The sequence below is a fragment of the Podarcis gaigeae genome, assembly GCF_964106915.1.
Source record: "Podarcis gaigeae genome assembly, chromosome: 13".
NCBI classification, from domain to species: Eukaryota; Metazoa; Chordata; class Lepidosauria; order Squamata; family Lacertidae; genus Podarcis; species Podarcis gaigeae.
Window position 1 is genome coordinate 12267444 of NC_139689.1, and position 13187 is coordinate 12280630.

Here is a 13187-nt window from a genome sequence, read left to right on the forward strand (position 1 = left end):
TTACATTTTTCTCCGTGTCAGCTGCTCTCTGTTATTCAGCTCAGGCCTCACCACAATAATGTAGCATTTAGGGGAAAAGATACAACCCAGCAGCCCAGCACTGGAAGCCAAGATGGAGAAGATCTCCACAGCCACCATGTATTTTCCTCTGGTGCTCAAGTATGTGGGAATGAAGGAGAACCAAACACTGCAGAAGACCAGCATGCTGAAGGTGATGAACTTGGCTTCATTGAAGCTGTCAGGCAACTTCCTGGCTAAGAAGGCCACAGTGAAGCTGATAATGGCCAGGAAGCCCATGTAGCCTAAAACGCAATAGAACATGAGAACTGACCCCTCATTACATAAGAATATAATTTCTTCACTGCTTGAGTGCATGTCCACATCTGGGAATGGGGCCGAGGTTGCCAGCCAGAAAGCACAGAGTCCCACTTGAACAATGGAGCAGGAAAGGACAATGGAGTAAGCCAGTTTTTTGCCTACCCACTTCCTGATTGTGGAATCTGGCTTGGTAGCCATGAATGCCAAAACCACTGAAATAGTCTTGGCCAAGATGCTGGAGAGGGCCACAGAGAAGACAATGCCAAAAGCCGTTTGTCGGAGTGGGCAGGTTGCCTTATTAGGCATTCCAATGAACATCAACGAGCACAGGAAACACAAAAGGAGGGAGATGAGGAGAATGTAAGTGAGGCTTTTGTTGTTGGCTTTGACGATGGCAGTGTCTCGGTGCTTAATGAAAATGCCAAGTACCATAGCTGTGATCAGAGAGAATAAAAGTGCAGAAAAAGTTGAAACCATGGCCAAAGTTTCACCAAAACCTAGGACGTTTGGTTTCTTGGGAATGCACTCATTCTGCTCTTCATTTGGATATTGATCCGGAGGACATCTGGCACACGTTTCCAATCCTGAAAAAAAGGTTGCATGACAATTGGATACAATCCAGAATATGCTTAAGAATAATAATGTATATTTGATGTATATGCTTACAATCCAGAATATGCTTAAGACCCTTACCATAGTGTTTCCCTGAGGAAAAGTTTCAAAACTTCTAATTCAATGCTGGTGCCCTAGATGCTTTGAAGATAAAGTTATGCCTGGAATTTAACATTTCCTATATGGAGAAACTATGTTTTTAGTGATCCTCTTCCATATTCTTAGAACAACAGATACTGCATAATGAAATCAGAGAAATATTACAGCTGAAATCTTGGAAGCAAGAGGGGTGATTTTTATAGGATTTTAACACTTCCCCCAAATCCTTGTTCTTAGAGAAAAGACAATCACTCCTATTACCTCCTCCCCCCTAAAATTTTCAGTGCTGTCTTCAGGACAAAACAGTCTTGGGGTGGAGCTACACTAGTGATTCATAACGGTAAAATGCATTATTAAAATGTGACACCACAGCAGTGAGCCCCTGGCAATGGGAAACTGCATTAAACATCATGGAACGTTAACGTTATATTTAATAACGTTTCAAAGATCAATATAGATAAAGTGATGGGAAATCTTTACATTACAGGTAAAGTCACATTTTCATGTTATACCCACTAGAAAGCTAATATAATTTCTTCATACTGGCAGCTTTTACTGAGACAGCAGGGAGATTATTGTTAATAGTAGAATAAAACAGAGCAAATCCCATTGCCGATTTGCTCAGAAGTTTCTGAAATGACTTTTATATGCTAATATGGCATATAAAAAAATATAATATGGCATATCTCTCACCCTTCTCATCTGAGAACATCCCACGAGGACATGGATCACAATCATAACAACAGAACTTCTTCCCCTCCTTCTTTTTCTTTTCATAACCAGGATAGCAGTTGGCATTACATAAGGAAAGGGGTGGCACCTATCCAAAGGGACACGAAGGGGTTAATATTAAGAAAATGTTTTAGGGGATTCAGGTAACATTAGGTGATCTATCAGTAAACAGGAGGGTCAGAAATGTTAAATGTAGGAACCATATGTGTTGAGGCAGCACATGTTGTTTAGTCATTTAGTCGTGTCCGACTTTTCGTGACCCCATGGACCAGAGCACGCCAGGCACTTCTGTCTTCCACTGCCTCACACAGTTTGGTCAAACTCATGTTGGTAGCTTCGAGAACACTGTCCAACCATCTCGTCCTCTGTCGTCCCCTTCTCCTTGTGCCCTCAATCTTTCCCAACATCAGGGTCTTTTCCAGGGAGTCTTCTTTTCTCATGAGGTGGCCAAAATATTGGAGCCTCAGCTTTAGGATCTGTCCTTCCAGTGAGCACTCAGGGCTGATTTCCTTAAGAATGGATAGGTTTGATTTTCTTGCAGTCCATGGGACTCTCAAGAGTCTCCTCCAGCACCATAATTCAAAAGCATCAATTATTTGCCTATTAGCCTTCTTTATGGTCCAGCTCTCACTTCCATACATCACTACTGGGAAAACCATAGCTTTAACAATATGGACCTTTGTTGGCAAGGTGATGTCTCTGCTTTTTAAGATGCTGTAGGTTTGCTTTTCTCCCAAGAAAAAGGCGTCTTTTAATTTCATGACTGCTGTCACCATCTGCAGTGATCATGGAGCCCAAGAAAGTAAAATCTCTCACTGCCTCCATTTCTTCCCCTTCTATTTGCCAGGAGGTGATGGGCCCAGTGACCATGATCTTAGTTTTTTTGATGTTGAGCTTCAGACCATATTTTGCGCTATGTACATCCCTGCTTCTATCATTCCAACTCAACACTAGAGTCTCAAGCAGCATCAGAAAAACTCTAGAAGATTACAATGTTCATTCACAATGAGACAGTCAGCTTAGCATTCTATCTAATGGTACTAACCGGAAAGCTACCAACAAACAAGCATGTTGGATAACACTCTCTGATAGCCATTGGTCCTTCTTGGTGTGACATGTCTTCTGTGCATATTGCTCTTTCTGGTGATGTGGTTCATTTGTTTATTTATTAATAAAATTATTAGTAGCAGCATTATAAGTAGCAGCAGCAGTAGTTGGGCAGCACTTTTCACCTCATGTGGCAAAGCTACATGCTCTCCCACCTGTGGGCAGTGATTTCCTTACCTGAGTGAAGACTCTGTGCCATTGGATTCTGTCCCTATTAATGGTGAGCACTTTGCCAGGAGGGGCCTGAGGATCCAGTCTTCCAACTTTGACCCTGACATAGGAATTATTTGGGAAAGTGACCAGGTTTGTAATATCAAATCCAGCTGCTAATTCTCCATTTTCATTGAATGTAATTTCATCCCCAGCACTGTTGTTGAATGAGAGCCTCTGCAGGAATGAGTGCAGCTAGGTGGAAAGAGAATCAAAAGGTCTATGAAGTGTTGTAATAGTGTTACTAAGATAATTCATGGGGCCGTGAAGAATTGGATACAACTAGACAACTGAACAACAACAACAAAATAATTCAATAGTTTTCCTGGGAGAATTTAAGATCTTTTCCTGGCTCTGTTTGTTTGAGTTACCATGAAAGCCAGACATTTTTATGCATATTATCTGATGATAAGAAACTACAGAAAGCCACAAGCACTGGCACCATCTCTCTGGAGCCCTGAGTTCCCAGGCACCCACAAAATTTTCAATGAGGGGGCCATGCTGGAAGGGCTCTGGCAGGCCCTCCTGCTGCTGTGATGGGCTCCATCGCTGCCACCTGTTGCAGCAGTGGGCTCCTACGGAGCAATGGGTGGGGTTGATGGAGCCCCTTGCAATCTCTGAAGGCCATTGGGAGATGCCCTAGAGAGCCCTCTGAATGGCTGGGGCTCCTGCCAGTGTGTGACATCACATGTAGAGCATGACATCACATATGCACACCAGACACCCACAATGTGGGGCAGAACATGGTGCACTTGGCCACAATGGTCATTTCAGGCTGCTTGAGATACACTACCCGTGGCCAATTTATGCCATTAACCTCATACAACAAATTGTCTAATTCAGTGGTTCCCAATTAGGGGTCTGGGGCACCATCCCAGCACCATCCCCTGCCAGGGTACTCACTTGTTAATTACACAGGGTAAACCTTCCAACCTCTGCTTGCAACCAATACCTGCTTGGTGGCAAGGGAAAAACTTGTGAAAGAGTCGCTGGATGGCAAGTGAGGTGGGACTGGGAGGAAAACCTCTGACACAGTTTCTTAGGGCTATTGCAATTGGTGGGGTGTGGGGTAGGGAGAGAGCGCAAATGGCTTCCTGCACGGGGTGGGTTCACATGCTTATCCTAAATATATATATGTGTAGGGACATTTTAACTGAAAAGAACTTATAATTGCTTTTAAAGATCATACTGGTCAACAACAAATTTGTTGTCTGCGTTTTTTCAGCTGATTTAGGATGAATCTGATGTGCTGAATCCAAAAATCACATTGGTTTTGCTCAATCAGGTCAAGTTTTTGAGCTATGGCCACATTTTTTTTTACATTTTTGTTCACATGTACGCTTGTGTGGAGCATTTTAGAAGAAGTTGGTGGGGGTAAAATGCGTTGTCAAATAATTGTTTGGAAATAATTGTTTGGAAATGATTATTTTAATGACAAGAAGTATTCAGGTCCGATAGTTCTGGGTGATTATGTCAAAAAGGGATCAGTTTGAAGTCATAAAACCTCGAAATCTTCCATAAATTGGTCCAGCAAAGCATAAAGTTGGAGGATCAAAACTAAGTTAATGGGAGAGCCGCCCCACGAAGTATCCTGATCTTCAATCAGCACATCGTCCTGTAGCTCATTGTGATGAAATTCCAGTGCCTATCTTCGGAGTACTTCCTGACATTAGTGACAAAGATGCCTCCAGTGTTGAAGGACATGATGAAGAAAAAGTGGTTCTTGAAGATGATGCTCTACATCCATTTTCCCAAAAGGAGTTGAATGATCTAGTTCACGACCTCAGCTTGTCAAAGGACTCTGCCGAACTGTTGGCATCCAGATTGAAGGAAAAAAACTTCCTCTCTGACAGTGCTCGCATCAGCTTCTTGTGCAACAGGCATCAAGAGCACCTCTGTTTTTTCTCGGAAGAGAAGGACTTGGTACTGTGCAGATATTGCGCAGCTTCTGCTCAAGCTTGGAGTGCCACAGTACGAACCCAAAGATTGGAGACTGTTCATTGACAGCAGCAAACGATCACTGAAATGTGTTCTGCTACACAACGGTAACCAGTTTGCCTCTATACCCCTGGCTCACTCAAGTACACTGAAGGTGAACTATGAAGCAGTGAAGTATGTGCTGGAGAAAATTGGTTATGATCAGTATAAGTGGTTTATTTGTGTTGACCTGAAGAAGGTGAACTTTTTGTTGGGACAACAGTCTGACTTCACCAAGTACCCATGTTTTCTGTGCATGTGGGATAGTAGGGACTGTGCTCAGCATTACACGAAGAAGGACTGGCTTGTGCGGGAGGAATTGGTGCCTTGCAAAGAAAGGAACGTCATCAAGGACCCTCTGGTGGACAGAGACAGAATACTCTTCTCACCGCTGCACATCAAGCTCGGCTTAATCAAGCAGTTCACCAAGGCTCTGGACAAGGATGGTGACTGCTTTATTTACTTCTGCCAGGCTTTTCCAGGATTGACCATGGAGAAGTTGAAAGCTGGCATCTTTGACGGTCCTCAGATCCGTCAGCTCATCAGAGATCCAGAGTTCGGAAACTCAATGAATGAAGTGGAACTGGAAGCGTGGAAGGCATTTGTTCTGGTAGTGAAGAACTTTCTTGTCAACAATAAGGCCAGAAACTACGCAGAACTTGTCAACAACATGCTGACTGCTTTCAGAAACCTGGGCTGCAACATGAGCGTCAAGATGCAGTACCTATTTTCACATATGGACCGGTTTCCTGAGAACCTGGGTTCAATGAGTGACGAGCAGGGGGAGAGATTCCATCAGGACATGAAAGAGATGGAGACCAGGTATCAGGGTCACTGGGACGCAGTCATGATGGCTGACTACTGTTGGACTCTGAAGAGAGACCTCCGTGCTGCTGAACATTCCAGGAATTCCAAGAAACAGAAGTTCAAGCCCTGAAGTTTGAAAAATGGTGAAGCAACATGCAATTTACGTGTACTTACCTTCATCAAAGCCCAACATTCAGTTTACAGAAAACCTGACCTGATAGAGAGAAACGGATGCCATTTCCTGATTCAGCAGTGCAAAAATACCCTAAATCAGTTGTAGAAATCTAGACAACATTCAAAAAGTAAAAAAAAATGTTGCCCAGTGTTATCAAGTTTAAAGGACTATTCCACTGCCTGTAAGGAGGGTTTTCAGTGAATCTTGTCTTATGAATTGGGGATTCATCTCATCTTGGAAGTCCAAAAAGGGTTTAATGTGTTTTTAACATTTTGCTGGGAGCTGCCCAGAGTGGCTGAGGCAACTGAGCCAGACGGGTGGTGCACATATAAAAACATAATAAAATATCATACATTAAAAACTTCCCAATACAAGGCATTGGCAGGGTGATCATTCTTTTCCCTAGACTGAGAGAATGGTGAAAAGAAATAAAGTGAAAAAATAAATTGGGATAAAGTGACATTTGCAGCTATCATCAAAAGTTGCAAAAACAAAGAAGCACGGGACTGAGTGAGGGACAAACTTTTGGAATAACATCAGGATATCAGCTATGTGCAAGGCATGACAGATAGCAGTAACAACCGGTAAAATAGACACAATGTTTTATAAGGACAGGAAGAAACAACATGGACAGATTAAATGTCACATACAGGAAGAATAAGGATGCATGAGAACTTCACTTGTAGACTAATAAATCACTAAATGTGTTAAAACGAATAGAAGTTATCAGTATTGCAACTGTTGTATAAGGGATTACTATTATGACTGGAATATAATTGAAATTAATAAGATTTTGGAATGCAGAAGTAAAGTAAATCGTCAAAGCATCAATTCTAACACACAGAGGGCCACCTAAATTATGTATTTGTGTATTTGAATTGATATTAGGAATTGTGTTGTAATTTGGCATTGATATAATGAGGCTATTATTGGATCATTGTAATTGAAAACTAATTAAAAAAATTACAAAAAAACCCCTCATTGATACAGGGCTGCATTCAGATGTCTTCTAAAAGCTTTGTAGTTCTTTATTTCCTTGACATGTGAAGTTAGGGCGTTCCACAGGGAGGATGTCACTACCAAGAAGGCCCTCTGTCTGGTTCCTGGTTTGACAGATATATTCATAAATAGATAGCTAGAGATAAATACATAGATATAGGTTTAGAAGCTGCTGGAAACGTCGTAGTTTGTTCATTTGTACTAAAATAAAATAAAATTTGTCTCTGCTCCAACTAAATCTTTGTCATTTTTGCATGGTAAAATCACAGATTTTATGATCTATTTTCCAGTATACTTAAAATCCTTTGCTTAGTCTGGGCTACCCCACATTTTCTTCAAAACATTGCTTTGCACAGTAACTACCATAGAATTATCATTTTTTTTCAAAAGCAGGGGTCCATGGCTTAGCTTTTGAAAAACAGAGGGTCCTCAGTAATTAGCTAATTCGGAACCACTGGTCTAATTAAATGCCAGCTGAAATACTGGAACAGTGCCAGTTCTAAATGTTTAAATTTTTAGGAAAAAAATTAATTTGTCAAGTAGTTGCTGCTAGTGTGTCACTTATGAAAGTCTGTGTAATCTAATGTCTGCTTAATATCATTATAGGAAATAAAATAATTTAAGGTTAATCTTTGATGTATTTATTACTTTAATTATTTACTTATAGATGATTCCCAACTCACATTATATTATCAACACAGTGCAGAACACTGAATACTTTGCAAGGTGAACATTTTATAAGAGGAAACATTACCTGCCAGGGCTCTACATTCTGAGAAGAGAGTCTGTCTCCACCTTTTGTCCTTTTGCTGATGGCTTCAGAGGAGTACCTAATATGTAAGGCATGTGCCAGAGCATAGACAGCATTATAGATACTGTAGGTGTGACCAGTCATGCTCATTTCAAAATATGGTGCAGGAAGGCTCTCCAGCAACTCTTCTCCAGTACATGTGTCTGCTGGCCCAGTGGAATTTGAAAGTGAACAAACAAATGCTTGTTCCCAGAAATCCCTGATAAAACCATCTGCATCTGCCCACGAAGGCTTTACACTCCTTAGAAAGTCTGAGAAGTCTTGAATCTCCTTGGAGTGAATCGCAAAGGAGATAGCACCATGGAACATTTGTATATTAACTTTCACAATTTTTTTAAAATAATATAATATGAATTCAATTTGGGCTGTTGTAATCCATACTTTTCCTCCAGGTTGTTTCCTCTTAGATGGAGGCAATATCAGCTGAATTATATTCCTTGCCTCTATGGTACTTGATAGCCATATAATAGATGCACTTTCTCCATATATGACAATTGCATTTGCTCTGCTTGACATGAAAGCTGGGGACAAAAGCCTTGTTTCACCCACCATATCAGCTATGTTACCCGTGAAATGCAGATGGTATTCAATTTTTTCAGTGAATTCTGAACAGATTCCATTCTGAAAAAGCATTGGTTCAATGATCTGCAAGAAACGTTCTCCAACTTCATTATTTGGAGTGATGAGCCCGACCCATTTCCACCCAAAATGCAGAAGTAACTGGATAATTCCCTTGTACTGAAGATCTTCATTGGGGACCATGCGGTAGAAGGAAGCAAGTTTGATTTGATCATTTGTGGCTGGTTCAAATGAACCATATGAAATCTGAAAAAGGAAAAAGCCAAACCTTTCCAAGTGGAAACAAGAATTCACAATGCACCCATTTTCTGAGTATAAATCCTGTATATCCCATATTTACTAATCTTACAGAGGGTCAAACCCCATTACATAAAAAGAATATTTCTCAATTATTTTTGCAGATATTAATTCCTATTATGGGAGTCATCACAGCTGCATACTTGTACACAAGGATTCTCTTCAAGAACAGGAGAGCTTTTATCCTTGCACTGCTTTCAACAATACTCCAAAGTGGAACTGGAGAAATACAAGCAATTTATCATATTCTTTTGGTTTATAATCTTTATAACACTTGTAGGGAGAGCTTGGTGACATATCTACTAAGAACACTCGTTGGTGGATATCTTGGAAATCCTGTACATTTCCTGACTATTATACATTTTATTCTTCTGTGACCACAATAAACCATATCCTATGAAAGTAAAATACCAGCAAAAATTAAGGCAACTAATATGAAGTCAAGTAATGCAGGAGAACAACACCATATTGATAAGAATACATCCATCCCCAAATGCCAGAAAGATAACAAGAATTTTGTTTTTGATTAGCCTTTGAAGGCGGACAGTACTAAACATACCATACCTATAAATAGAGGGGATCTTATGATTCCTAAGGAGAAGGACATTGTTGTCCCAAGTTATTTATGGTTTTGTAAGTCAGCTTCATCACTACAAAGTGGGACTGGTATACCTCTCATGCAACTAGGGCAGTGCTTTCAGGAATAATGTAATGTGAACCCATCAAGGTGCCCCATTCATCCAGCTGGAACTTTTTGAACAATCTTTCATTAAATGTATTATACACACATTCTTTAGAACCTGGGTCCCTTCATCTACATTGTTGGGAATTAATATTATAAGCCACCCCCCCACCCAAATACCCATGTATTGCAACCCGTTTCCCTTTTCCATTTTACCACTTCATATTATGCATAAACAGATTCCTAGTGGAAGAAGAAAAGTGTTAACAATGGCATGTAATACCCATTTTTTCAATACCCATATTCTACCTGTGGAATCTTGTGAAGACCTAAGATGTCTGCCATGGATGAGGAAGTGTCAGAGCTAAGTCCCCCAATGACTCCTACTACATTTTTCTGAATGCCACATATGTAGTTGGGGACAAAGTGATGAGATTTAAAGAGCAGATCCAGAGTGTTTCGGTAGGTCATCCTTGAATCAAAATAGCTATCATAGATGTGGAATCCAAGAGTGGCATTGGGCAAGATCTTGGGATTATCATTGATCTCATCAACAGCAAAAACCAAGGCAAGGATGTGTGGGTAGAACTTTGTCATCACTCTGCAAATAAAGTATGTTACTATTTTATGGGGTATTCAACAGTGCACAACACTTAGATCTGAGGGATACAACTGCCTCAATTAAATCATGTTGGAAATAGGGAAATTGTTTTGTGCCTTTAGAGTTACTGTTTGGATCTCTCTTCCATCTGACTCAGTTTGTTTGAACACATAGCTTGAGAAATGATTTTCAGTTTTTATAACCATCACTAGAGCCATGCACAGTTATTTAAATCATTACTACAGCTAGGTAGTAAACTACAATCCCTTTGTAGTTTTTTCCTAGCAACGCAAACTGTTCTGAAATGAAAATAAAGGAATTGAAAATGAAATGAAATGAAAAGAAAAGAAAAGAAAGGAATTGGCAGCTGCGATTTTGAATATAAAAAATGGCAAGTGATGATCTGGAAGTGAAGATTGTAAAATGGCTTTCATCCTATTATTACTAAATGCATTTGAAGCTTGTCCCTGATTGTTTTCAATGTGCTTTAGACACGAATTCAATTTTATACCATCCTTCAACACAGCGGCTCAAGCTGGATACCACAGCTCTCCTATCTCCCCTTACATACTCATGAAAGCCCCACATTGTAGTTGGCCAAGAAAATGGAGATTTGAACCCAGATCTCCCCGATGCAAGTCTGCCATGTTAAATTACTGTGGGAAGGAGGATCATGGCTAGAGAGCAAGTGGTGGTGATGTGAAACTGAATCAGCTCAAACATGGCTGAGGTTTCATTTCTGCACCTGGTATGTGGAAGGGAAGGGGCTTTGGTGATGACAGCTTACTTCTTCACTACAATTGTGTCTACAACTAGCTGTCCGGAAGAACTTTTCAATGTTGAATATACATTTGTTATCTGGCCAAGAGAAGATTTCTCTTATAACGTTAGCAACCTGCTATTATAACTTTAAAAACACTTTAGGGATGGAATCAATCAGATTTGGAGTTGCATACCATGATTAAGCGGGATACGGGTGGCGCTCGTGGTTTAAACCACTATGCCACTTGGACTTGATGATCGGAAAGTTGGCAGTTCGAGGCCGCACAACAGGGTGAGCTCCGGTTGTTTGGTCCCAGCTCCTGCTAACCTAGAAGTTCAAAAGCACGCACTGCAAGTACATAAATAGGTACCACTCCGTTGGGAAGGTTAATGGTGTTTCTGTGCTTTGCTCCTGCTTCGCCAGAAGCGTCTTAGTCATGTTGGCCACATTACCCAGAAAAACTGTCTGCGAAAGCCGACAAACCCTGGCTCCCTTGGCCTGTAAAGCAAGGTGAGCGCCGCAAACCCAAAGTTGTTCACGACTGGCCTTAACTGTCAGGGTTCCCTTTACCTTTACCGTGATTAAAGCCAGTCAAATGGTATGCAGTGCACCCTCTGTTCCATTTTTGCTAGATCACTTTAAATTATTGTGGCCAGGGGATGTAGTCAATGCACTTGAAGAAATGAAGCTGCCAAATTGACCCTTGCCCAGCTTATGGAAGGAAACGCAAGGTTCGGGTGGAGTCCTAGAGCTCTCCACCTCGTTCCCAAAGCTGGAAAAGTGCTAACTAGGTTTTGGGAAGGAGGCAGGAGGACTCTGCACCTTATCAGAGCTCATGCCTCTTTCCCAAAGCCCAGCGCCTTGCTTACCAGGTTTTGAGACAGCAGTCCCATGGCATGTACCCAATGCATGGCCACTTCTCGCAGTACCCTAACACCGCTCCTGTGACTTGGGAGGTCTAGCGAGTGATCAATACTTCATTGGAGGATGGAGAGATACCATGTATCTTGGAACAGGTTATGGCATAGCCCCTCTTTCAAAGTAATGCTCTAAACTAAGAGTAGAATAGTCGTATAAAATCTTACTATTGGGTTTAATCTTACTTTGGGTTTCAAAGTGAACCAAGTGCTTTATAGTCAGATATAAATGTAGAAAGAATAAATGAAATGATCTTAAGAGCTGTTTACTTACAGTGGGTTGGGAATAAAGACCTGAGATGGGTGTTCATGGAAGGAAATGCTGGGGAATATGTAATAGATATGAGTCACTATCTCACCAATGATAAGGTCACCTTGTTCGTGCCACTCATGTGGAATATGCACAGGATTATTTCTGCTGCAACCAACAGTATGCACTTGGGGCACCATATTGGGAAGCAGCAAGAGAAGCAGCAAAAACAACATCCTCATCACAACTATCCTTCTACACCTGGAATCTCCTTTGCTTCTTTACAATATTGTAATTGTCATCAGGCTAACTTGAACAGGATGTATTTTGTGACCACTGACTCTGCCAATTCTGTACTTAAAGGGGCAGGTATCCACCTGCTCCTTAACTTCAACACTGCCACAAAAAGTCATTGAATGCTATGATTTGAAATCTAACCAATAGAATGAAAAGCAAAAGCTGGCCTCACCTCTCCTTAGCTTACCTTAGCTCTCTATGGAACACCCGGGTGCTTTTTAATCATTTCAGATTTAATTATTTTTTCTTATTTCCCATTCAGCCTTCTGGAGCTTTTCCAGGTGAATTGATTACCATAATTTTAATAATCATAGAGAAGATAATTACTTTTGCAATGTTGTTGGACTCTGTGTTGCAACACCAGTAGAACGGCCAAAGTAAACATATTTGTCACATTGCAGAATCAAAGGTTAGGAAGAAGCCTCCATGGTCATCTTGTCCAATCTTCTTGCTAACGCAGGATATCCAGAACTAAAAACAAACCAAGAAAAAGAAAAACACTCTACCTGTTGACAGACATCCATATTTCACCTAAAAACTTCTCTATCAAAATGTGTTTATAGGTGAGCCAACTACATCCTTTCCCCATTTGTCTAATTTCCTACTGCTATTGGCCCTGACACTCTCTGGCATATGTAACATTGATTCCAGTTGCTGGATCTTGGAAACAACGATGGAAAAACAAGCTGGTCTCTGACCGTAATAAATTATTGATTGTTTGACAATGATGGAAAAGGTCCAAAGCATATCAGTATATAGAGACCCTGGATAATACATCCCCTATACTTTTGAAAGAACACTTATATACTGTTTGAAGCTGAGTGACATACTTGGGAATGCCCAAAACAGTGTCAGGGCCTGGCTGGATGAGGAAGAGTGGCAGCCAGTGACCCAGGAGGCACCTCAGGGGGAAGGAGACTTTGAACCAGGTTCAGACTGGTGGGACAGAGAGGA

At 41.0% G+C, this 13187-nt stretch overlaps 1 protein-coding gene across 1 annotated transcript; it reads right to left on the bottom strand.

Annotated features, from left to right (window-relative positions):
• Nucleotides 1–10002, bottom strand: LOC310830767 (vomeronasal type-2 receptor 26-like; the record flags this gene model as incomplete). The annotated part of the gene is made up of 5 exons (XM_083710607.1): nucleotides 1–902; nucleotides 1723–1849; nucleotides 3046–3273; nucleotides 7791–8672; nucleotides 9715–10002. The coding sequence occupies 5 exons, from the start codon at nucleotides 10000–10002 to the stop codon at nucleotides 1–3; spliced, it is 2427 nt and encodes an 808-aa protein (XP_083566733.1).
• Nucleotides 10003–13187: the final 3185 nt, after the last annotated feature.